Source organism: Wyeomyia smithii, chromosome 2 (genome assembly GCF_029784165.1).
Source record: "Wyeomyia smithii strain HCP4-BCI-WySm-NY-G18 chromosome 2, ASM2978416v1, whole genome shotgun sequence".
NCBI classification, from domain to species: domain Eukaryota; kingdom Metazoa; phylum Arthropoda; class Insecta; order Diptera; family Culicidae; genus Wyeomyia; species Wyeomyia smithii.
This window is the reverse complement of record NC_073695.1, coordinates 267,283,273-267,309,964: the sequence shown is the minus strand read 5'-3', so window position 1 is coordinate 267,309,964 and position 26,692 is coordinate 267,283,273. Positions and strand designations below refer to the sequence as shown.

General features: G+C 40.9%; 1 protein-coding gene and 1 long non-coding RNA gene across 5 annotated transcripts in view; one reads left to right on the top strand and one right to left on the bottom strand.

Moving 5' to 3' along the window:
- Positions 1–6,500: 6,500 nt before the first annotated feature.
- LOC129725070 (ecdysone-inducible protein E75) overlaps positions 6,501–26,692 on the bottom strand; it is a 184,246-nt gene continuing 164,054 nt past the window's right edge. For all 4 annotated transcript variants that reach the window (XM_055680473.1, XM_055680472.1, XM_055680475.1 and 1 more), the window contains 2 exons: positions 18,831–19,066; positions 6,501–11,088 (listed from right to left, as the gene is read on the bottom strand). In XM_055680473.1, coding sequence (XP_055536448.1) covers positions 8,707–11,088; positions 18,831–19,066 — 2,618 coding nt within the window. In that variant the 3' untranslated portion in view covers positions 6,501–8,706. The remainder of the gene's footprint in view (positions 11,089–18,830; positions 19,067–26,692) is intronic.
- Positions 18,844–19,576, top strand: LOC129725071 (uncharacterized). Its single transcript, XR_008728012.1, has 3 exons — positions 18,844–19,151; positions 19,214–19,304; positions 19,375–19,576. It is a non-coding gene; the product is annotated as an uncharacterized LOC129725071 (long non-coding RNA).

Below are 26,692 nucleotides of genomic sequence, written 5' to 3'. Positions count from 1 at the left end.
ATTCGTTTGAAAAATGTCCGCAGACGTCAATATCAACGTTCTCGTGACCCTGTTTTTAAAACTATTTATAAAGATTTACAGAAAGAGATTAAACATAGATTTACTCTTCTGAGAAATCAAAATTTTGAGACTAAAGTTGAAAAATTGAAACCATATTCAAACCATTTTGGAAGCTGTCGAAGATTCTTAAGAAACCTTCAAAGCCTATTCCAGTTTTAAAAGATGGTGAACGTTTTCTTGTATCCAATGAACAAAAGGCTCAAAGACTTGCTCAGCAGTTTGAGAGTGTTCATAACTCAAATTTGAATTTTGTGAGTCCAATTGAAAATGAAGTCACACGTCAATTTGATTTAATTTCTTCCCAGAATTTTTACCTGCAGAAATAATTGAAACTAACTTGAATGAGATTAAATCAATTATTAAAAATTTCAAAAATATGAAAGCACCTGGTGACGATGGAATCTTTAATATACTAATCAAACATCTCCCTGAGAGCACAATGGATTTTTTAGTGAAAATTTTCAATTGCTGCTTCAAAATTGCATATTTTCCCAAATTATGGAAAAATGCAAAAATTACTCCCATTTTAAAACCGGATAAGAACCCAGCTGAAGTTTCAAGTTATCGACCAATCAGTTTGCTTTCTTCAATAAGTAAACTGTTTGAGAGAGTTATTCTTAACAGAGTGATGTCACACATCAACGAAAATTCAATTTTTGCAAATGAACAGTTTGGATTTCGCCATGGGCATTCCACAACTCATCAATTGCTCAGAGTTACTAATATGATACGAGCTAACAAATCTGAAGGTTATTCCACTGGAGCTGCTCTTTTAGACATAGAAAAAGCATTCGACAGTGTTTGGCATAAAGGTTTGATTGCGAAATTGCAAACTTTTAATTTTCCAATTTTCCTTATCAAAATTTTAAAAAATTATCTTACTGATCGAACTCTGCAGGTTGTCTATCAGAATTCAAAATCTGATAGATTTCCTGTCAGAGCAGGTGTGCCTCAAGGTTCAGTCTTGGGTCCAGTCCTGTACAACATATTCACTTCAGATCTTCCTGATTTGCCTCCAGGATGCACAAAGTCATTGTTCTGCGATGACACAAGCATTTCCGTAAAAGGAAAAAGTCTTCGTGTCATATGCAGTCGATTGCAGAAAAGTTTAGATATTTTTTCTTCCTACTTGCAAAAGTGGAAAATCTCTCCCAATGCTTCTAAAACTCAAATGATAATTTTTTCGCATAAACCTAGGGCTTCTTTCCTCAAGCCAAACAATAATCACGTTGTCAAGATGAATGGGGTTATTTTAAGTTGGTCCGACAAGGTTAAGTACTTGGGACTAATTTATGATAAAAAACTTATTTTCAAAGAGCACATTGAGAGTATACAAGCCAAGTGCATCAAATATACGAGATGTTTATATCCTCTCATTAACAGGAATTCTAAACTTTGTTTGAAGAACAAACTTTTGATTTACAAACAAATTTTTAGACCAGCAATGCTTTATGCTGTACCGATCTGGTCATGTTGCTGTTCAACAAGGAAGAAAACGCTCCAAAGGATTCAGAATAAAATTCTGAAAATGATTTTGAAGCGTCCTCCTTGGTTTGGTACACTCGAATTACATAGACTTACTGGTGTTGAACCATTAGAAGCTATGTCAAATAAAATTATTTATAATTTTCGACAAAAATCGTTGCAATCCTCAATTGCTACGATAAGCTCCCTTTATAGCCAATAAGTTAGTTGTAAGTTTACTTCCCCTTCTCTGACAAGTAGGTTTAAATCCCTACGAATGATAAGTCCTAATTGCGAAAGCAAACAAATCCTAACAATTAAAATTACAAATTTCTAACAGTGTTGAGAAGTCACCATTTGTGATTGGACACACATACTCATTATTTACTAATATTTATCATAAATACTTAAGCTACTAACAAATCCCCCCTTAAAAAAAAAAAAAAAAAATACTTAACTTTTGTTAGATGCATTTTGCAGTATTGTTCGGAGGAATTTTAAGGGCATACAAAACACACATTTTTGCCAAAGGTCATATATCTCCAGGATTTTCCTTACAAAGTTATATCATATCTTAGCTTAATTTTTCGATAACTTGAAGAACGTATAGGTTAAAAAGGGGCTAGTGGAATCATGATGTCAGTACTTTTCCTTGAAGTTAATCTGAAGTCCTATAAACTCCTTTAGGTTCCATTTGTCCAAATCCACCCATATTAGAGTACGGCAAGCATATGTTACAGTAGGTTTTCATATATCCAATATACTAACTTTTTTGTGTCAAGAGATAGAGGAATGGTTAGTTCAGCAAAGTTTTAGAACGTGTAAAAATATGAATCTTTGCTGAACAAAAATAATCCTATCTTCATTGGGTACAGAGTTACAGAGTATTTTCTGTAAAAGTTACTTAAAAGTTAATTTTTTTTTACTTAACTTTTGTTACCTACATTTTACGAGAAGATGTTGTTTTAAAGAAGCATTTGGACAAACAAGACACACGTTTTTGTTGAAGACGACACATCTCCAGGACTTTTCCTTACAAAGTTATAGCATGTTTCAGCTTTTTTTTCGATAACTGGGGGCCCCCGTGGACAAATGCCCGTATAAATTCTTTTTTTTGTAGGGACCGTGGACATTACACAACCCCCCTCCCCCCCAAGCTGTCCACGTGGTATGTGGATGGCCCCTCATATTCCGTAAAAAGAGAGAAGAGCTGGTATAAAAACGATCTAGTCTTGATGAGCTACCGTTTCTAATAAAGGTGTGAACATTTTTCTTAAGCTTCACTGCAATATCTTTAAAATGAAACATTTCGACAAGCTGTTTTAAACTAATACTAAAATTCTTAGAATCACAGTTGTTCGAAATGCAGTTAAGATGCCCACTAATAACATCGATCTTCTTTCCCCCTTTGTCAAGATGAACGGATAAATCGTTCACGAACAAACGATTACTATCTTTTTCCTGTTAGTTCCCGAATACGCGTAGATATTACCGTCATTTACTCCATTTTACACTACAGATGATATTCGTCCATTTGGATCCAGTAGCGGGTGACAAAATTCAAATGAATTACGTAGATATTAGAATAGCGGTACCTGACCCATTTTCCGCGGTGTTAACTTAAGCATAATGAGAACGAATAAAAGAAAAATTTGCATAGCAAACTTCCTGCAAAAATAAAATGTCTATAGCGAATTTCTTTATTCCACCCGCTAACCTCGTTTTGACCTGGAGTCGCCCGAACTGCTGTCAAAGCCCTTCTTTATTCGCTTGAATTTGACCCAGAATTGACCTGGAAGCGCCTGCAAAACAGACTGGTCCGCACTGTAACTTTTGTCAGTTTTGCTAGTGGGTTCACCAATGCTATTACATCGTATCTGTCAAAACGGCCAAGACACGCGAGTGAAAAATGTGATTCGTCGCTCTGTGCAGTGAAACCATGAAACGCAAACGAGAAATAATTGCTGCAGCAAATGTGTTTGTTATTGAATTAATGTGCTTTAATCACAATTTTCAGTAAGCCATCGAGAACAAGCAGGAGTCGGGTGGCGAATTTTGTCATCATTATGTTTACATCGCACATGGTCTCACGCACACTAACGCAAGGCTTCAGATCGTAGATCGAAATCGTTTTTTTATTCCACCCGTGGAATAAAGAAATTCGCTATGACTCTCACTGATCTTCATTTGGTTATTCCGATTCCTCGTCATCACATTTTGCCATCCGCTGATAGTGGCATGCTCGCCGCCGTTCGCTTACTCTACAGTGAACGTGTCCGGTTTTTGCTAGCAGCCGCTAGCAACGTGTTCAGATTCGTCATTGTTCCGCCATTTTCTTACTGCTGCTGATTACGATCTATAATCTTTTTGGGTCTATTCCATGTTCCTTTCAGGGCACCGCTGTATGAGATGGCTTGATCCGTCTTCAGTCTATCGTTAACGGTTCGCCTTGCCGGGCAGTCCGCTCTCAAATGTTCCGTGCTACCATATTGATAGCATTTTTTCACCCTGCCTCCGTAGAAAACTCGAGCACGTGTATTACGGATATTGACAGTTGCTTGTATTTCCTCACCTCCTTGCTCCATACATTTCACGAACCATACGCTTTATATTCCCATACTTAGACATAATCGCCCATATGAGCCGTTGTGAACCAGAGTGTTCTATGTACCATCGAGCAAATTGTTCAGGAAAAGCAATTCTCGAAAAATCTGAATAAAATTCTGTTCAACGGATTCTTTCAAACAAAATGTTCTAATATAAAGGTTATGAAGTGGTTTAACATTGGGATACATAAAGTTAACAGTTTCTTTGCGAAATCAGTGATTTTATCTCACCAATGTACATAGACCCCTCTGACTTCATATATATATTCACTGGAATCCTCGAATCGTTTCGGAACAGAGTGGTCTATGTACACAAACCCGGTAAATGACAAAAAAAGACGGTAAATCGTATAAAATGGCTAGTGTCACATGTTATATGATACATATAGCATGTCACATGTAAGATGTCACGTGTTACATTACATGTTACACAAGATATTACATATTACATAATATTTTACATGTTACATTTTTCGTGTTACATTACGTGTAACATGTAACATATCACGTGAGACATGTACAAAACAAGTGGCATGTGCATTATCACATGTAATATGCTACATGTTACGTGTTACATGATAGTATTACATCAATTTATGTACATAGACCACTCTGTTCCGAAACAAAACGGCCATTCTGTTTCAGACGAATTTTCAACACGGAATAAATCAGCTCTAAAATTCGATTTTCCGAAATTTTCTTAATCTCCCAACTTCAGCTTCTTGAGTAGATGCGGTTTATGCAAAAAACTCATTTTCGAAAAAAATGGTCTTTAGACCACTCTGTTCCACAACGGCTCATATCTCCCTGTCCTCAATCTCCGGCGAAAAGTTGAACAGCCAAACATACCGAACTACGGAGTTAGCCGCCGATAGCGTCAACTTGCAGCTTTGAAACTTCGTACGCACTTCTGCATACACTAGGAGCATAACAATTTACAGGAATAGTTAAGAAGCTACAAGCTTTACCTATTCTGAGCTTTAGAGCAACATTTTTCCGCTTTTGTCGAGTATTGTAAAATACAGGTATTAGTGAGGGTCGGATTTGATAGACCCGTTTTTTTTCGGTTGAAACCAGATTTTTTTATACCAATTTGCGCCTGCGTTCAACGAATGGTGTTAATATATTAGTGATTTTTACAGTTGCCTGATATTAAACATCATCATCTTATTAATTTTTTAATTTGAGATAGTCGAGTTTCAGGTTTCAAACCCACACCGGCTTGACCCTGACTTTTTCAAACCCGAACCCGGACCCGACCTGAACTCTACTAGATATGTGGATGTTGAGCGGCTTGTTGCTTGTCTATTTTTCGATTTGGATTTCGATTTTTTTTCGTTGACAAATGTCTCAAAACGGTTTGGAGATTTTTGAAAAAAATCCAGCTTCCGGTGACAGAGACAAAAGAAAGCCATACCATTCCTGTGAAATTGGGTGCTTCTAGCCAAGCTCAAAAGTGCGTAAAGTCTCCAAAGACTTCAATGAAGTTTTTCCGTGAACAAACGTAGAGGCGAAGCAATTATTCTTCGGCCTCTAGACGCTATTTTTCGCTTTTGTCACTAGAAACTGGGTTTTTTTCAACTACTCGTCCAAAATCTAGCCGATTCTTCATCTGCAATACCTGAATTGGTCAGGCGAATAACTCGACGTTCCCCTCGTCCTCTGTGATAGGCCCCTATAACACATTTATTCAATCAAATACAAAACAAGTCAATGCATCCTAACAGTTTAGCAAAGCAATTAGCGCAAGAAGTGTCCAAGCCCAAGCTCGGCCATTCGTGTTTTTTGATGTCTTGGTAGAAAAATGAATCTCTTCACTCTAACATAGATATGCGACCTGAAACAAAAGTCCAATCAAATCTTACAAAAATAGCGAACGAAGCAAAACAAGCGAAAATAATCGAGATTCCCTCACTCTTTTCTCCATCATCGAGTGTACTTGGCTTTCTTTTAGCATTCCATTTAGCAACCCAACCAGGAGGATTTTATTTTCATTATAATTGCAACAATGAAGCAATATTTAATACTTTATTTTATTCAATCATTCCTCAATTCAACTGTTTTTTGTGTTGTTTGTTTTATTTTTACTCTTTCTCTCTGGTTCTATCTTTTGTTTAGTTTTTTTTTTGTTTTGTTTAATTTACTGCTCTAGCAAAATGTGTTTTTGTCCCTAGATTACTCTCATCTGCATTGCATTTACGTTTTGTTTCGTCGTACATTGTTTTTGCTTTGTTTCATCTGTGTTTTTTTCTGTTATAAGACTTTTGCACGGGGTCCGCTCCTTCTCGTCGCTGGCTTATTATCCTGTGTTTTACTTCTTATGTTCATCTTCATTTTGTTGACTCTCAATACAATTATATGAATTTAGTGTTTTTTGTTGTTTTTTTTTTGCTTTAATTTTTTGTTTTTCTTTTATACTCTGCTTGCACATGCGCTTGTGAGTGAGTGTATGTATGTGTGTGTTTTTTGTTGTTGTTTCCTGGTTTGTTATATTTTTTTCAAATAGTTATCTTTATTTCTGCCTTTCATTCGGTTCCGCATTCACTCCGATCTGCAGTCGTCTCTGCCATCCATTCGGGTTTTTTGCTTATTAGAGTTACACAGCTATACTTCTAACGCTAAACTTTCTGCTTACACATGTAGGGTTGTTTTTCTGTTGCACATTTTTTCGCCACCTGTTTATGTTTTTTTTCTTTACTTTATTTTCCGTTTTCTTCTTCCACGGCATCTGCAATAATTTCGGGGGTGTGATTCTTGTCTACTTTCGCTCTGTTTTTTTTTTCTTGTTATCTCACTGTTTCAATTACTCGTACTCTGCTTACTAGTAGTAGTAATAGTAGTAGTTGTAATAATATAAATCGCCAGGAACAACTCCTGCGCTATCTCGCGAACTACTTCTCTTGCTCTCTTTTCTATTTGCTCATTCACGCTCGCTTGCAAGTTTTTTAAACTTAGTCTCTCTCTTGTTTACAGTTTGCTTCCTTTTAAAACATTGATCCTTTTTGTCTTAGTTTTGATAAAGTTTTTTTTTTGCTTCTCTTGTTATTAAAAAATAATCATAATTATAAAGGAAAAAAACCTATTGTGTCGATTAAAAATGGTCGTTTTAAATTAAAACTTGGTCTCACGTGTTTGTGTATATGTTGTGTGTAGAGGTGTGTGTAGGCTCTGTATGTGTGTTGCTGTTTTCTAATCTAAGCACTTTTACATTCGATTGCTATTTACACAGTTTTTTTTTCTTTTCTGTTGGATCGAACAACATGAAGGACAAAATATTATAGAAGATAATAAGGAGAAGACGATAAGCATTTGTTTCAATAAATAAAAATCTGCTTGTTTTTTTGCTTGAATTTAAAAAATAATCATAATTCTTATTACATTATTTACAACATGTTCAACTTGGTTTTAGCACAAGCTGCAGCTTGAGTTTTTTTCCTCTTTCTTTTTTTTCTTCTTCATTTAAAAGTAGTTTTAAATAATCCTTTTTTTGTTCACGTGAAATTAGAAATTAGAAACGAATTGATAATTTCACTGATTCTTTTTGCTTTTACTTTCAATATTTCTGACTTATTTTATAAAGTACGGTTCTCTGTGTGTATTATTTTTGCGTTCCATTATCGTGACACTGTCTTAAAAACGTATTCATCTCACTTTGATGTAGTTTATCTCATTGTTTTTTTTTATCAGATACACACGCACACACTGAAAAAAATGGTTTGGTAAAATTTGGAATATTGGTTTCCTGCTTGTTTTTTTTTTTCTTCTGGTTTTACTATGATTACTATTATTTCGTAGTTGCTGTGTTTATTTGTGTTGTTCTGCTCAAGGGCTAAATTCCGCGCCTCCACTATATATTCACAAACGGCGATGGTTCTGTTTCGGCTTTGTTTGCTTGTTTGATAACAAAATTTTAGTCTCTTGCTGCTTGTTTCCACTTTTGTTGTGTATCGGAACGTAGGCTCCACAGAGGATCGTGTTTGCTAGTGGGTGTGTATTTTTGCATTCACAAATACACACATACGCGCACAATAGGTTTAGTTTGCTCATGCTGGCCAGCCAGCCAGCCAACAAGTTTGATCTTTTTCACTTTCACTGATTTGCAATGATCGCGTACACGTTTGTGCGTATGTGTGTATTTTTTACCTTTTATTCCTCGATGCATCTGTGTTAGGTTTCGCTACAGGATGGAAGAGGGCAGGGGAGTAAGGTGTGTAGGAGGGGAACGAGATCCTCTTATTTGTTTTTCCTTGTTTTATAAAATATCAACATTATGCTTATTTCCATTGATTTTGCTCGTTTGCGTAGATTGAATTTGATTGAACAATTTACACAATTAGTAGTAGTAGTTGCAGTAGCAGTAATAGTATTCTCCTCCCAATATGATCTCTCTGGCTTACTGTCTTGATTTTGTTTTTTGTTCCTTGTTTTTGCGTTCGTTATAAAATACTATCGTACTAGAGTAGGTTACTCTTACAGCTTAAACTTTGTACAGCAAGTGTGTAAACTGATCTGCCTCTTTTTCTTTGTTGGTTGGTTGGTTGTTTTTTAGTTTTAGTTAATTGCATCCCGAATGGATTTATGTTTCCAGCAGCACCTTGTGGATGGTGGTGGTGGTGTTGGCGGAGGTGGTGGCGTTGTTCTGGTTGTTGGTGGTAGTGGTGGAGGCGGCAGTTGCCGTGGAAGAGGACGGGACCATCGGTCGCATTGGTGCAGGGGAGGGAGATTTTTTCGAGAGGTTTAACGGGGCATCGACCGTACCGTTTGTGGACGCACCATGGCCGGCAATGTCGACCTGAAGTTCCAGCAGACGGGGCGAGGGGGAGGGTCCGGTTACCATTGGCGACGAGGACGTGGACTGCGGTGACCCGATGGAACCGGTTGTGGTGCTGGCCGGAACCAAAGCAGCGACCGGGGGCGAGATCGAAGTCGAATGTGGCGACTGGAAGTAGCGGATGCTGCTGCTTGTACTGGAAGAGGAAGTGTCGGCACTTCCGGTGGAATTGAGCGACGGAGAGGGAGTTTGCTGGCGGGTCGTAGTGATGACACTCGTTGGTCCACCCTGCCATCTGCCGTTGTTATTGTTGATGGATGAGGAGGAAAAAGGACAGCCGGAGGCAGAGGATGAGTTACTGCTACTACTGCTGCTACTGCTGGAGGTTAATGGTGAAACCGAAGAGGATCGTGGACTGCACACTAGTAGACCACTTCGATAGGGTGGTCCTCCTGCTTGATGATCGGCCGAATGGTGCTGGGCCTGCTGTTGGTGCGACTCTCGCATGATGTAATTGTGGATGATGTCGGAACGTTTCATCTGCTCTGGGGTCATCGATGGTTGCTCCATCAGAGATTTAGCCAGAACGGAGTGTGTGCTGGACAGGGAAGACGACTGATGGCTTGCCGGTGGAGTTGCCGATAGTTGTTGTTGGTGGTGGTGTTGCTGCTGCTGCTGCTGTTGCTGCAGAACATGATGTTGATGATGATGATGCTGCTGCTGCTGATGTTGCTGCTGCTGGTTGTGGTGATGATTGTTGTGGAGGCTTTGGTGTGGTGACTGATGCAGTGGCCGCGTTAAATGCATATGGAGCTGGGACTGTGGCTGCTGAGGCGGAGACTGGGAACCTCCGCTGGAGCTGCTACTGTGCACTGTGACCACCGCTGCTGAGCTGCTGGAACCAGAGGACGATGACGGTTTAGGCGAGTGTGATGCAAGTGTAATTGTCGACGACGATGAGGATGAGCTGGGAGCAGATTCTGCTTCGCTTTCTCGTTGGCGCATCGCACGGAACTTTTTGTGAGGCTTGTACGCTTCGTCCATCAAGCTGTTCGTGTCGTACAGTGGGGGAGCCTGAAGGACTCGCTTCAAAACTGGCATATTTTCCACGATGTGTCGCTTGTCGTCCGATTGATCCTCCAGCGAGGAGCGTGGACTCGAGCAGGACGATGATCCGCTGCTGACCGGTTTGTGGTCGTGCTTCTCGTTTCCGGATTCAATTCCAGAATCGGTGGGTGAGTCCAGCTTTCGGTATCGCACGTGATGCGTTCCTACGGATCGAATCACCGGAGTAATCGTCAAACCGTTTTGCGCCAAATGCGCCGCTCCTCCAATAATATCATCCTCGGCAGACGAACCGGAGCTGGCCCGATGACGAATCGGACACTGTCCGGAAAGGGTTGCCGCAAGTAGTGGTGCCGAAGCACTCAGCGATGATGCCGTATGGGAATAGTCGGATGTGGTTTCCGCCGACTCCGTGCTGGAAACCGAGCCCATCGGACTCTTGGCGACGTCCTCCACAATGTTACCATCGCAGCTCCACGTGCCATTCGAGCTAGGACTCTTGGCGAGATCTTCTTCGGCATTCCACATTTGCTGCCGCAGTAATTCTTTGTGCTCCGTTCGAAACACCACCAGCTTCTCCGTGTGCAACGTGCTGAGCGTCCTCAGGTCCGGCATGGTTCTGAGCAACTCTTGCATAAACTCCGGCTTGTCGGGTCGGTTCTGCGATACGATCGACTGCAGACAGGCCTTCAACTTCGAGTACATCCGCTCGATCAGTTCCACATTTCGCAAACCGGGCCGATCCGGTGTGATCAGCACGATGGCACAGAACAGACCGATTTCCGCATCGGTCAGGTTCATCGAGTTCATCCGTTCGGCAAAGTTGAACGTCGAATCGACCAGGAACCGTGCGTTGGCGCCATTCTGGATCGTATCGCGACGCATCACCTGACCGTTCAGGCAGATGATCGAGTTGATCTGCGAGTCGAACATGCAGATCAGCCGCACGAACAGCGCATCGAACAGGCCGGCCTTCAGCAGGGTAAACTTGTCGTCTTGGGTTAGCATCTGGAAGCCGGGAATCATGCCGGCGAAGTCGATCACCCCGCGGATAACGTGGGCGAACCGTTGGCTAAACTCCTGCTCCGACTGCAGCTCTGGGGCCGGGTTCAGCGGGCATGCCTGTTGAATTAGAAAGAGAAAACAAATTGTAGTTATTCGGCATATAAGTATCTTATCCAAGCATAAAGATAAAGAACATCATCACAGCAAGCGGAAGCAAGCATCGAACATCGAATCAATAAAAACATTACGCGCCTCCTTCGCCGTGCTCTCGAAAACCGTTCTAAACACGCGCGAGGGGGTGATAAAGGTGAACTTAATCAGCCACGCGGAAGCGCCATTTTGCTTCTCTGATAGTTCACTTCCGGGCTAGGCGAGCGCGTAAAACTGTTGTAATCAATTCTATCTGCCGTCCCCCCCGCCCCCTTACCCCTCTGGACGACGCCAGCCGCAAGCCGCTGGTGTACGCCGATACGACAAGCCGATCACAATCTCAAGTACCGTTCTCTCGGTCGATTTGGCCTTCGTCCAATAACAGCAACACTGGCGGCAGCTGCCAGTGCCAGTGAACGGAGAATCGCAGTTAATTGCTAGCATTGCGTCACGCTTGTTCCCTCCGTGTGCGCACGTGTGACGTCTATACGTTCTGTCGTCGGCGTCGAAGGGGCACTCACCAACACAACCGCGACACGCATTCTCCGGTTATCTCTTCTGGTTTCGCATATGTGTCAGTCCAGTCTATTTGCTTGCTTGCTTGCTTGGATGGGATGGAGAGCGAGACAAGCAGGAAAAACGCTTCCCCCCTGGCCCGCTGACCTTGAAGAATTATTGATATGGACGGCCGTGTTTATTTAGCAACCGCGTACGGATACAGGCATACACATACACACTCGCTCACAACGCCACGGGAGCGGAATTATTATTCGCGAAACTATTTTTGGTTCACTCCAAGGTCAGCGTCCGATCGGGGATTGTTCGAACGTTTAGAACGTTTCGAAACGCAATCCCACCCAAGAGTGTGCGGTAGCCAAGTGGTCGTGTTTAAGGTTTTTTTTTCCTCTTCCCTTTATTGAACCCGCGTCATTAGTTTATGATTAATTAGAAGCACGCGTGTTCTGCCGCGAACTGCTATCGGGAGTTCCGTGAGTGACTGACTGGCGTGACGCTCTGGTATGCGTGTGCGTTCACAGTCAAGATAGTATCGGATCGATATGACGTCGTTCTTACGCCTCGCGCACGTAGACCAGCCGCGCAAAACGCATGCGAGAACGAAACGGCAAACTAACGAAATGTGTTGTTCTTGCCTTCCTCTGCTGCCACCCTCCTGTTGTAATGTCACTGGTGTACAGTCACACACCGCAGCGAGGGAAAAAATGCCACGCCAAGGTCGACGAACTGGGTTCAAGGTTTTGGTGGTCGTCGCTTTGGCGTATCGTTTTTTTTTTTGTTTTTCGGGAGAAGAGTCTCCCGCCTTCCCACTTTTTTAATGCGTGTTTTCTGTCACTATTTCCGCCCACCTGCGCCCGTTTGCGAATGGGTCGGTGAGAGGGGGGTGGGGTGTGAGGGTGTGATTGTTGGTCTGCATCTCATTAAAATATTAGCCTGAGTGGGGCTGATCCAGTCCTGTTTCAGAATATGAGTGTTAAGTCGTAGCAGGAAATGGATGATAATGTCTGCTTTATTTGGCTAGGGTACGAGTGGTCACACACCGGGTGGGTGTTGGAGGTTAACGCAAAACTTTGTCAGCTAGATAACGTGGAAGAGACGTCGGGGGTGATTTGACATTTTGATAAGGGAAAATTCGCTTCGTTAGGTAGTTTAGGTCCCCAGTTCTAGTGAGAATTCATCCCGTTTTTTTTTTCTACTCGCAACAGTAAATATCAGGGATGTTTTAATTAACTGTGGCATTGGGGCTTGGGGGTACTACACATCGATTAGGATTCGTGGAACCGAAGGGGGAACCGACGACGTCCATGAAATAATGAAATAAAATAAGAAAACGTACGGCGTTTTATTGTGAGAACGCCCAACGAAGAAAATGTTCTAACCTTGAAAGCGTGTTTATTCTCAAACACAGCAGGCTTGACATTGCCCAGGATAATTAACGTCAATTAGGTTGGGACATTTTATTCAAAGTTAAAGCGAGTTGAAGTAGTTTTCATGACTTAATCAAAACACTTTCGAGAGCGGAAAAATGTGATCTGTGGTTGTATGTGTAGAAAACTCCTCGAAAGTGCATTCAAATATGCAGATAGAAGTATGGTGTCTTCGGCAAAGTTGTTTTTTTTTAAATGTGCAACAACTTTGCCAAAAAAAAAATGATTTTAATGGTCATTCTACATAAACTCCACAAAACTCCATTGAAATCATTACGTCAACATTAACTGCTATCTTTACCATTAAGACATCAACTTGCACTTGGCATATTGTCAGCTTTGTAATAATAACATAATTAAATATAATATACGCATTTGCCAAAGCAGTTTTTAATTTGTTTACTATTGCTATCATGCCCTTCTATATAATAAAAAGCCAGTAAAAAATCTTTTTCCAAATTCTTGAAGATCTGTACAGAATGAATTTATTTTAGTAATATCATTCTACAACCTTAGTACAGCAAATTCTGTGAGAAAATGTTTCACTAGAATGTTTACCTGCTAAACAAAAATCGGAAAAAGTTAATCTTTTATCAAGGATAGCTTCGAAATTGTTTTTTTATGTCAAATTTAGTATTACTTTGAAATAACCTAAGAAGTTAAAAAAACCGCTTATCAAAGATCAGAGTTGTCTCAAACTGATTTAGTGCTCGTTCTCTGGGTTATATTAAACCTAGAAGGAGTTGAAGTCTTGGGAGTAAAGCGAATTCTGGCAACTTTTTTTGCACAGTAACCAAAAACAATTTTCGAATCCATATTCAGCTTTAAAGCCAAGAGTGGTTTTGAAGTTTATTTGAACAAATTCGGATTTCAACGTAAAGTGAGTTTTTTCAAGTCTGCATATTTTTTTATGATGTGTGCTAAATCTTTTAAAAAGGGACTAAAAAGGAGAGGTAATACCACCTTAGAATCAAGATGAAAATCATGAGAAACAAGGTTCAAAAAATATTTAAAAACTTCCGTGATTCCAAAAAACTCGCCTATCAGAGAGCATAGTTGTTCCATGCTGCGAATAGGAATGAATAAACTGAGCAAATCTATCCAAAAAAACTCACAAAAACATGATGATCAACTTACTTTTTATCCTCTTACACGATAGGAATGGTTTAAGTGCTCGCACTTTGGGTTACATTAGACCTAGACTGAGTTGAAGTCTTCGGAGTAAAGCGTTCCACTTGGAAAATGCGAGGACCTTCTTTATGTGAAATGTCAACATCAACTGCGTTCTTTACTATAGAGACATCAACACGAACTTAGCATGAAAAATGGTCAAAAACTTTTGTAATTAATAATTTGTAATTATTTTGTTCCTGAACAGAATAAAAAATCCAAAACTGCTATTTGAAATATTAACACATTTACGCATTTACACATTAAAATATTTACGCATTACATAATAAGGTTTCACTAAAATGTTTACCTGCTATAAAAAAGCCGGATAAAAAAGTTTATCGTATATCACAGCATCTCTAGCTTCCAAATTGTTCCTATTTAAGATGACAAATTTGGTAATACCTGAATTAGCCTAAGTAGCTTTGAAGAACTCGCTTATCAGAGTCTAATGCTTCGAATAAGAATGAACAAATTAAGCAAATCCACACAGACAAATCACAAATGAAAATTGTTTTAGTGCTCTCATGTTGCGTTAGACCTAGACTGAATTGAAGTCTTAGGAGTAAAGTGAATTTTGATAAATTTTCTGCAAAACAACCAAAAATTTGCTTTGAATCAGTATCAAAAGCTTTTTAGTGTTTACTTCCCAAAGAGGCCTTAAAACTTTTTCTCAGAAATTCGGAATTTACAGTGAGTAAATTGAATATTCAGATAACTTTTTTCATTCTCAAACCTTCCTTCTTCATATGAACGAATTTACTGGAGAAATTCGAGGGATTCTTTACCATAGAGACATCAATTTGCACTTGGCATGGGAAATGTTAAAGTTAATGTACAGAGTAAAAATTCTAATAATTATTTAAAACAAGTTAAAGTGTGGAATATGCATTTTTTCGAAAGCAATTTTCGATTAACATAAAGAGCGAAAAAAGGCCAACACAAAATATAATTTAAGTTCTTAAAGATAGAATAACTATATTTATCAATTTCTTTCTACAATTTAAGTACAAAAAATCAGTAAGAAAAAGTTTCACTAAAATTTTAAACAAAAGCCAAGAAAAGTGTTTTATATTAATAATTTGTTTTGCATCGTATTTTAAATTACATTTTCAATGGAAAATATGAAGAAAACTGTTTTTCGAAAAATGTATTCTGAAATATACATTTTTTTTTATTATTTGATGAAAAAATCGGATTTAGCCTAGAGTTTCTTTTTATACAGAAGATACGTAATCGCGTAAACCTCAAAATTCACGTGAAAAACAGCATCCCAAACTTGCATGAGCTCCGAAGAATGCATTGAAAATATTACGTGAAATTTGCGCGAAAAATTTCGCTTCTTATATTTACTATGAAGCCTGTCAAATACTTTAAAAAAAAAAAAAATGAAAAAGAATAGTTGATTCCCATTTCAAACCAGAGTAAGAAGGCCAAAAAGATAAAAATCGAGAGCTCAATTAATCATGAATCCACCAAGATGAACGATGTGGTCTTATATTGGTCTGATCAAGTACATTATTTAGGACTGATTTGCTATATGAATCTCACTCCGGAAAGGTGTCGAAGTCTGCATATAGACAAGTTGAAAATAAATATTCTAATAAATAGCTCTGAAATGTAACCTGACAGGTAGAAAAAAAAATAAAAGGGGGAAATCAAATCACGAAACATATTTAAAATTGATATTTAAAATCAATATCTATTCGATTTTGCTATTATTTAAACAATATTTCTATACATTTTTTTTCAGACAGAAACCTTTCAGGCATGAAACATTTTTTTTTTCTAAAACTTGAAATACTGAAGTGAAATTCTTCTTATATAATATTATAACTCTTAAATAATACGAAAAATCCCTCGCACCAAAAATACACATTTTCAGGCAATAATAATAATGTCAAACTTCGGTCAAGCGTCCCAAAATCATAAAAGCCATGTATTTTCCTTAGTTACAGACATTTTTTGCTTGGCCAACAAACCCGTTGAATTTCTCGAAAAAGCTTTACCCTCGGGACATCGAGATAGTCTAGGCTCATTAGTTAACCTATTGGGACGGGGATATTCTGTCAATTTTTTGTCCCTGATATAAAGGATATCTTGGCAGGCAGTTGGGGTCTACTTATGCAGTCTGTGTCAAGCGTGCTCGCTCGTAAATGGTTCATTGTATGTGGAAACTTGACCTTGAAATTTTTCTTCGATTTTCATTTCTGAACAATGAAGTAAAAGCAATTACTGAAGTATCACAAAATTGTCCATCATTATATCAATCCAAAGATATGTTGACTATTGTTATCCATTATTAGAAGTAACCGTTTTAAATATTTCATTACGAGGTTACACCTCGGGTTTAGTTTCCGCAGAATGTACTCCAACATAGTCCGCTAAGACGTAGTTCTACGTCAAAAATTTATATTCTCAGCAGATGTTTTTTTACTTGCGAGACTTCAACATTTAGTAAAGCACTGTTAACCTTTACGATAAAACTCTAGACTTGGTAATTATTTTCTGACTTTTTATTTTTTTTTTCTCTGCAAATTTATAAAACTACTGTTTGCTTAGACTTTTACGAGTTTTTTTCTGTACAAAATATGAAATAAACGCGATAGCTTTCGTACAAAATTTTGCATTAACACGTTTTATACACAAATTTTCGTATCAGTGTGGTTTTAGAACCCAAAATCCGTTCAAATCGGAGTAAGCTCGAGCTCCGGAAGATCCAAATAATTGGTTTTCAGCAGAGGTCATCAGCAATTCAGAAAAAAAACTAATCTGGACGAAAAATTTTACATAAATTTTCTCGGTAGATGAAACTTGTTGAAACAAAAGTGGAAAAAAATATTTTCTTACACGTCAATGCTGGCAGTTGCAGATGTCTTTTGCTCATAGCCTATGCTCATAGTCGATTAAATTCTGCTTAGGTTTCGAAAAACCCTGAACGATGATAGTTTATCGAAATTTAATGAATCCCAAAAAGGAAATGAAATTTACGATCAACCATCAAACCAAACATGCATGCCCGTCAGTTCGATCGCACATGTGGCGCAACCTATGCGACAAACAGAAGAAAAAAAAACGGAACGAAATCTGATCACAGGAAACTGGCTGGCTAGACGGTTTAAACTATGCACATTCATGCCAGCAGGTTGACCCTTTGAGGCTTTTTTTTCGTTTGTTCATTGTATCCCCTTCATGTTATGCACATACATACATAAGAACGCGACCGTCTATCGATCATTCGACCGATCATGAACCCCATGTTGGGTTGTCGCCTGAAGAGCACAACAAAAAAAAAAGATATGAAAATAAATAAGCGAAACGACGACGCGTCACTCACCACACCACCACTATACATGCTTTCGCGTTTACTCGCGATATAATATAGTGGTGGTGGCGGCGAATCCCTTCTAAGCGGAGGGAGGCGAGTGGCGCCGTCATCGTCAGCGCTACGTGTTGTTTTTTATTCTACTAAATTAGCGCTGCCATTCGACATGCACCTCAAGGTCCTATAACCGTATATTCTAGTAGAGTTTATTTCCGCATTTATCTGTCTGTTGTTGCTGCTGCTGTTTGTTGTTGGCCCGAGGCATAAGGTGCACTGTTTGACTAGTGCACGTTTCTGGTTTCGTATCGCACTAACTAGACGCTGCAATCGCTGCCAGTAGCAACAGCGGCCGCTTGCTTCGTGCGCACGTGGGCTATTCCAGCGCGAACGTGTAACGCTTCCCGGTACTAAAAATGGCACGCGTCAGCGTAGTAGCAAAGCCCTGAAAACGGCGTTCGCACGGCAAACATTGTCCTCGCTAGAGGTTACTTGGATTATGTTTGTGCTATCAAGTGCTATTGCTTCCGCACACACTAAATTACGACCTACAAGCACAGATGATGAGCAGAACAGCAAAAAGTTTGTTCGCCTCGTGTTTTGCTGAGTCTGTTGCTATACCCTGTGCTCATCCTCAAGGTCAATGGCAAACGTTATGTACTGAATGACGCGGATAGCGGGAACGGGAGTGGAAGCTGGCTGGCGGCTGCTACTACACCACCACACCATCATCATCGTTTGCCAAATCAGCGAACGAACGTCGCGCGATAGCGGAGCTCAGCAATCACAAACAAAACCGAAAAAAAAATCCTATATACACACTGGGTCTCGCATTCTCTCGTCGTCTGCTGGTGTGGTGTGCGAACGAGTTCTGGCTGAACTTGTCATTGCGAACGATGACCTTGAAAAGCAATTTTTCGCAACTGGCTGGCGGCTGCGCCCCTAGTGACCGGAAAATATTCGAATGTCTGGCTGGCTTCGGTTGCCGCAGCCGCGGTCACTATCGGTCACATATTCCATTCTATTCAAATTTCCCGCGCAAATTTAACCATTGCTGGTTGTAAATTGCGGCAGATATCCACGCTTCTACTTGGCTAGTAACGGTCGAGTTGCTAATGCGCGGCAGGATTTAATTGCGACTCGGGACACACACACGGTACGGTATGTGATTCTGATTATGTCATGCAGGCTGCTGGCAGACAAGCAGACAGGCAAACAAGAAGACGCGGAAGATGGCTGGGTGTAATGCATGCGGATGACGTCGGTTTACTTACCAAAGTAGGCATCGAGTAGGAGGGACAATCGCGGGCGCGCTGTCGCATCGCAGTAACCTTTTCACGGGTGAATTCGCACGTTTCCATGTGCGCTCGCAGGACCGCCGCCAGCAGGCGGGGCTGATCGTCCAGCTCGGTGGCCAGGGCCCGCTGGTTCCCTCGGTTCTGGGTGCTCTGCTGCATGGCCGCCAGAATACGAGCCTTTTCGCGCTTCGGCACGCGCCCAAACCTGACCGCTGTAAGGGGAGAAGGAGAGAAAACATTTGATTAGTGGGAGTCTCATAGGAAATTTCAAAATGTATAATTTCAGATGAATCCAAAGTAATTGACCAAAACCGTAATGACATTGATAACTAAATTATTTTATATTTTATCTATTACAGATCGCAGCCATCATTCTTCCGGGAAGAACAATTTGGAACAACGAAGTATAAATACCCTATCCAAAATAATAGCAGAATGGTTTTATCAACTGTGAGTAGTATTTTTTATACCAGTCTTACGAAAAACCGAAACAACAAATTAATTCATACTGCTTCAATAGAGATTCAAGAACTAAAAATTTTCGTCAGATTTGACTGCTTCTAAAGACAAATAAACAATTAGAAGTGGCATGATGATACACAAGTTCGGAATGCAACAACGAATTTGAACATTTGCGACCAATGACACACTGAATTTAACACAAATTACAGTTTCTTTGAAAAATATTTCAAAGAACCTTCTAAACATCTGGAGTCAGCACTATAAAGGTGAGTACAATTATTTGTATAATTAACATTTATTCTTGCTGACACACAGTGGCTCTACAAAACTGACATCCCGGGTAGAAAACATAAATCCATTAATAATTTTGCCTTAAAATTTCAATATCACAACGTAGGAAGTCCCCCAAATTTGAACAAATCTATTGATTTCAGGGTTGTGATGCGTATCATAAAACTAGACCCTTCGGGAGATTTATCGTCCATCAAAAACTAAACGTAAAAAATACGAATTAAATTTACATTCCGCCTCTTATCGGTGGAAGATACACGCTGTGGTGATCATCGAACACGTGTCTTACACAGCGCCACTGGCAACACCTGCCTTGCGTCAGTGTTCTGCTCTTGTCCGTGAATTCCGGTCGATCTTGACTGAACTGAAAGTCGTAAAACTGCGGTAGTAAGGCCCGCAACAAGGAAGCCACACTGGCCCTGGTAGCCACGGCCGGGTTCGTCGTGGCGAAAGGGTTCACCTCGATGCTTATGTTTTATTTTTTCTGTTGTGCGCGTCGTTCTTCAACTTCACTCGGAAGAGGCCTCGAGAACGAACGACTTCCATTGACGGTGGGGTGATGCTTTTGCTTGTTTGTTTGTGCTTGCGCGGCTACGTTCCAATGCCTAAATGGATCTAGATGAGCCACTGGGCACTCAACTCACAAAGGCGCTATAAGGCTGAAGGATCCCGCGCGGCCTTCTGCTGAACTTGTTTCTGACGCTGCTGGTCTGCCTGTTGCCACAGTCGAGCGTGTCGCACCTTTGGTCATCAGACACGAAAAAAAGGCCGTGTGGCATCGTCACTGAGGCTTTGTAACCTAGTTAAGTCTGTCAGTTCCGTGTCAATCGCATAAAGCGAAAGTCTACTATGACCTACTAAGCGAGTAAACGAGCCGGTGTGGCATTCGTACGTCTCCTTCCGCTGCGTGGCGCACTCGCTCGAAACGCGGAGGCACTGTTTGTGTCTGGTAAAGGCAGAGGTTGAACGACCCTCCAATAATGACGGGGCGTAAAGTTTCCCCCGCTGCTACTGCTGCTGCTGCTGTTGCAGCGCTAGGCCGGGGGCTTGAGACAGATAGAGGAAATCGAAAGCGCACTCTGGTGAACGACCTTCTCTGCGTGGCTTTTCACTTTTTCCCCCGTTCACAGGCAGCGACAGAGGAATTTTCGATTGCTCCACTGCAGAAAATTGTTGTCGTGCCCCCCTTTTTTGCATCTTCGCTCGGGCAAAACCGTCTCGAAATTCAATTTCTTTCTCTAACGCTCGCTATGAACACGAACAAGGAACTAAACGGAAAGTGAAAAGACACGAGCCCAAAATAAGCCAGTAGGCTGGGTGTATTATTGTGACTGATAGTAGTAGTAGCCTGGGCTCTCTTGGAGTGAAATGGGGGAAACGAGTCGAAGATGAGCGAAAGAAATGTGTGTTACTTTCACGCGCTGCGCCGCCTGCAGCTGATGATGATCGGCCAGCTGCGACGAACGGCCCGCGCGCGCGCTTTTGCCTTGCGCGAGAAAACGAAAACAAGGTAGGCGCGCGTTGTGTTTGCTATAGGAGTTCGAATTCGGAACCTGAAGTCAGTACCCTCCCCCTCCACCACCCAGCTCACTTTGGATAAATGCTGGAGGAGGAGGAGGAGGAGGAGGAGGTGAATCGCTGCAAAATGGGAGTATCTGTTTAGTAGAGAAATTACAAACAGTACAGCGAGCCCCGCGAAAAGAAAGGAGGAACAAAAGCGAAAACACGAACGAATCTCGCGCGCGCGGCACTTTTGGCCTTTATTTTGACTGGCTGCGAGATCAGAGATTTCCCTCGGCTTGCAAAAACTAAGGTGTATTAAATTGGAATGAAGGGGAGAGTGCTCAATTTTTTTTATTTATCCGCCGTTTCACTTTCGTCAATGAGAGTCTGCATCGTGTGTGTCGGGCATAGTAATCTGGTAAGTTACGCGTGAGAAAGGTAGGAAAAATAATCAACAAATGCATAAGCTAGCTGCGAGGAAAAAGTAGGCAGAAAGAAAGCGTCTCCATTCAAGTAGCCGGATTAGCAAAGCAATGTGTACCAGCTGACGATGGTCGATAACACGTGCCATTAGATAGAGCATGATGGTGAGTGATTTAAAACCGATCGCCGCCTAGTTGCAACTTTCATCGCACAGCAAGCGCTAGGATATTCGCCGGGTGCAGTAGCAGAGAAGCAAAAAAAAACTCATGTGAAAATTTTTTTTTTATAATTCCGCTTTCTCTCCGGCAATCAACTTGCTGCTCTTGTTACTGATGAATGTCAACCTAATATATCGTGCTCTTTCCCCTTTCTCGCTCTCTCTCTCATTCCGATGGAAAGGTCGCTTTCACACAGCAAGCACCAATAGCGCACACGGAGCGTTCCCCCGGAGAGTTCGAAGGATCAAGGTCAAAGATCATCACGGTGTACATACACACTCTCTGTACATACATGAAGGCAATCTCCCGCAGTTAAAGGTCAAGAGGATGTTAAACAGTGACTGTCAAAAATAAGCACGCAGATTGCGTACTTTAAATTGACCTTCACCGGGGACAAACCCGAGAAGATTTATTTCTTCTGACTAGTTCTGAGCAAAAAAAAAACTTTGCTTGTAGAACGAGGATGATTAGTGGCATCTGCGGCATGGTTAGTAACTGTAGCTTGCCACCCACGATGGGGAAGATATGCGGACGGGAGCAAAACAAATAGTTCAACACCGGGAATATATACGATTTCAACCTACGTGCATTGTGATAGGAAACAACTCCCTTCAGGATTCCTTTTAATATCGGTAATTCTTCGCTCATTTTATTTTCCTCTGAACGTGTGCTCCTTAGCCAGAGATGTTTGCAAATGGTGGTTGTTTCGTTTTTCTTTTTGTTTGTCTAAACTGGGAACTTTTTCTTTGGTACAATTTTCACTGCTCGTTATTTGTGTGACACTTTGTTTAAAACTTTTTTTTTTACTTTTGTTTTACAATCACATGCTATTTTCTAACACTATCACTGGATTGCGTCGCAGGTTCGTGCAATCCCTTGCATCCCTTGTTGCTTCACTTGGAAATTGATTTTCTCCGTTGTCGTACAGCACGTCAAATTGCGTTTCCAATTCCGATCCATCCGTTCGACCGACGACCGGCGGCAGCAGGCTACGGGGAGATTGATGCGGCCGACTCTCTAGTAGTCGCAGTAACCCATACCCATACCAGCCGACTGACAGCAACACACTTTCACTAGCTGCGCTGCCTGCAAAAGCCTACTTCTTTTCACTGCTCTGCTTTTTCCTCGTGCACACCACACTCTCTCTATTCGGGCACTGGTTGTAGCTTTTCACTTCGTGCCAGGCGGCTTTTAGCAGCAGCTTGTTTTCATTTGTAACTTTACTAATCACTGTGTAAGCCAGGTGGTGGGCAAACTCTTTATTTTTTTTCACCTTTTTACTATTTACTTCTACAATTCGCACACAAACCGATATCGCACAGGTTGCTGCTGTTGTACGGTGATTTGCAAATTGCCTTATCTAGAACAAGCAGGAACATTCGCTTACACAGACACACAGTCGATGGAGATCACACCAGCACTTCCTATACCGTAGCACTTGACGTTTTTGGTTCCAAAATTTGTACCATTGATTTTTCCTCCTGTCCCCGACCGATCGATCGACAGACAAGCAGACACGGAGAGAAAGGGGGAGAAGGATTCAGATAGAGATCTATCACAACGCGATCACGCTTCAGGTTCCGATCAACTTACAAAAGCGCACTACTATCAGCCAGAGTGACTGCTGAAATGCGACCACCGACATCAACGAACTAACTGTAAAGCTCGAACCTGCCGTGTTCCGAACACCCATAGAGCCCTCGCCACGATACTCAGTCAAGCGCGTTTTCACTCACCGATACAGGCGCGCATACACAGAGAGCAAGGAAAAGAAAAATAAAACCTGAACCACTCACTCATAATAACTCGACCGACCGAGTTCACGATATATCATGCGAGCGGAAAAGCCTTCCAGCCAGACAGCATAAAAAAGCTCTGCGGTTGGAAGCAGCAAAAAATTACAACTTACTACAAGGCTACTACGATCCCGGTTACAGTAGTTTGACCCTCAGAATTACGATCGTCTAGCCGCGTAAGTTCTGTCTACAACCGAGTGTAGTTAGGGAAGATCGCGCGTGCCACTGAACTGAACTGTTTTGCCCATCGATTGGCTGCTGGTACGCCAGCGACGGCATTTAGGGCACTCACAGGCAAACACACACAGCCGAGCGACGGCGTCGGCGACGCGCACACATTTTTGCGCATCTGGAGTTTCCGCGCGGTGGCAGTGAGTCGTTATAGTTGGCCTTGAACTTATCCGAATTGAATGCTACCATCCACCCCAGGTCGGAGAACGAGGCATACATATGTACACGGGAATACATACATACACATACACACGCCTCGCGAAGTGGTTTATTTTCGTTCACACGGCGCACATACCGGGCAATTTTGCCGATGGACCTTGTTCTTGACTGCTAGTGCTCCCTACCGCGATCCTGTGCCAGCTACAACAACTATGTATGGCAGTAGACAGTCATCCCCTTAATGTGGAAACCAATTGGTGGCTGTTTGTTTGGGAGCAAACAAGCTCGTACGTCATCTAATTTTAATTTAAAATTTAAACTGCGCAACCAGTCAGTCAGTCTGTCACTCGCTCTATTCCCGGAAATCAGGGAATATCAGGGAACAGTCTTTTTCCTCACATATAAAATAATTTAATCCACCCACGCGAATACAATCGCACAATCGTCCGCGCTGGAATATGGTGAAATCCGATTGAAAAACAAAAAATTCTATCTCGCAATTTAACCTCGCCTCGGTCGGGTCGGTGCGGTGCAATGTCTGGCTGGAGAAGCCACCGCTCGTAGACCGTCGTTGAACGGGCAACAACTGAGGAGGAGCAAGCAGCAGCAGGCAGGGAGCAAAAGAAAGAAGAAAAATACGCTGTCCTTGACTCGTGATAACCTTGATTCACCCCCTATATTTATTTCATGTTTGCGCTCGCTTGCGTCGTTCTTCTCCAAAACACATATACAGTATACGGGAGCTGTTGCTGAGCGCCACACCGTGATCAAGCGAACAAGTGTTGGTTGTGTTATTGCTTGCTGTGTTGGGTGGTGACGGTGAGTGCTCGTACTACGGGTGGTAACGCTTGTTGCAACCATCACGGCAAAGTTTCCCGAGACGCACACCGCGAGCTTTGCTCGAATTAGAGCTAAAGCTCTAGCGCAGCTAGAAAGCTCTCAGCCATTTGAGCTGAGGAGCTTTTCGTAAGAATGTTCTGCGCATACATACAAAGCAAGTAGAGGCGGTCATTAACTTTGCGAATCATGAGGATTGCGATTTTTTGTCTTCTATATAAAAGTAGAATTCCGTAACGCAGATCTTACTAATATTATTCCTACATAATTACTATCATTTAGGATAGGTAGGTTTTTTACATGAAAATGTTCATTGATGTTCAGGAAAGACATTGCCTATAAATCAAAATTTAAAGCAATGATATGTGATTTATTTTACATTGAAATGTTCGTTTATATTCTTTTTACTTTTGAAATATTAATCACAGAACTGCGTAAAACATGCAAAATTATGACTTTTTCAATTTGTCTCTAAATTGAAATTCAAAGCGATGACATGTGATTTTTTTACATTAAAATGTTCGTTGATGTTTAAGAAAGACCTTTGAGGAAAAAAAATGGGTATCTGAGTACTAAAAATTAAGAAATTTATAACAAAACAACGTGTATGACGTCGTTGTAAAGGAATTTAAAAAACTATTCTTAATTTCGAAATCTTTGACCCCGAGCATCGCCGAGACCGTTCCACTAGTTTTGTATAAAATGAATAATCATGTGATGAAGAGCAAGTACTAACACATGCAAATAATTAGTTTACTTTCAGGTTATTGAAAAAACAATGTCAACACATTCCATATTCCTATTCAAAAATAAGATCAAAACTGTTGCTTTAACGCAGTTAAAATAAATGTATTTGGTACAAATGTTGTGTCGAATTTGCCTCTATCCTCTATCAATTTTTTCAACCTCTATCAATTTTTTAAGAATTATTTTCCAGCTTCTAAGCCTTTCTCTACTCACAACAATACCGATATTTTAGTGTTATTAGCTTTCCGCATCAAAGTGGTATCATACACCAATTTCTATTTTCTGAATGTAGTTCCGGTTTTAAAAATATTTTTGTTCGGTCATCGTTCTATGGACGCCATTTTGTTCCAAAAAGGCCAAGCTCGGGAATGTAAGAATGATTTTCACGGATATCCTGAAACCGAAAGTAATTCTAAATGCTGTAAAACATCGATTCCCGGCCATTTTAGCTCCGGAAATATTGATATTATACGGTTTTTGAACAGGTTTCTTGATTCCATCCAGCTTTTCGCCATTCAGAAGAATTCAAAATGACATCAGATAGCGGTTTGCAGCTTTTGCTCTTAATTTGGGTTGTAGAATTATCATAATATTAAGGAGAATTGAAACATTTTTCTTAGTTTGAAATTAGCACCGGACATTTTGTCGACCAGGACCATCGTCTCGTTTTCGAATGATTAGTTACCGTGAAATTTCTGAGAGCGGAAGTCATTATCTTGAATTATAATGTCATTGGACACCGATTTACGTTTTCTAGGCGTGGCCCAAGTTCCAAAAATGCTAATAATAAAGAGCATTTTAATATTTTCTTTAATTATAATTAGTTCTCGAGAAAGTGGAAGTCGTCAACTTGATTCAAAACATGATGTGGAATTATGATCTTTTCTGGTCGGTCTGATTCCGGAAACACCAATAATGGGGGGTTTGGGAATGTTTTTCATAGTTTTATACAGCTCCCAGAACCGATAGTCGCCATCTTGGATTCAAAAATGGAGTCAAATTTCTTGTTTCGGCTCTTGAACAACAACTTTTGGCCTCCAGACATGACCAAAAGTCTGAAAATCATCGATCTCAATCAGTTGAATTAGACTTTATCATTGAAGACATCTCCTTTTCCACTAGGCTGCCGTGAGATGACATTGTGACATAGATCTATTTGATCAGTTTTTCA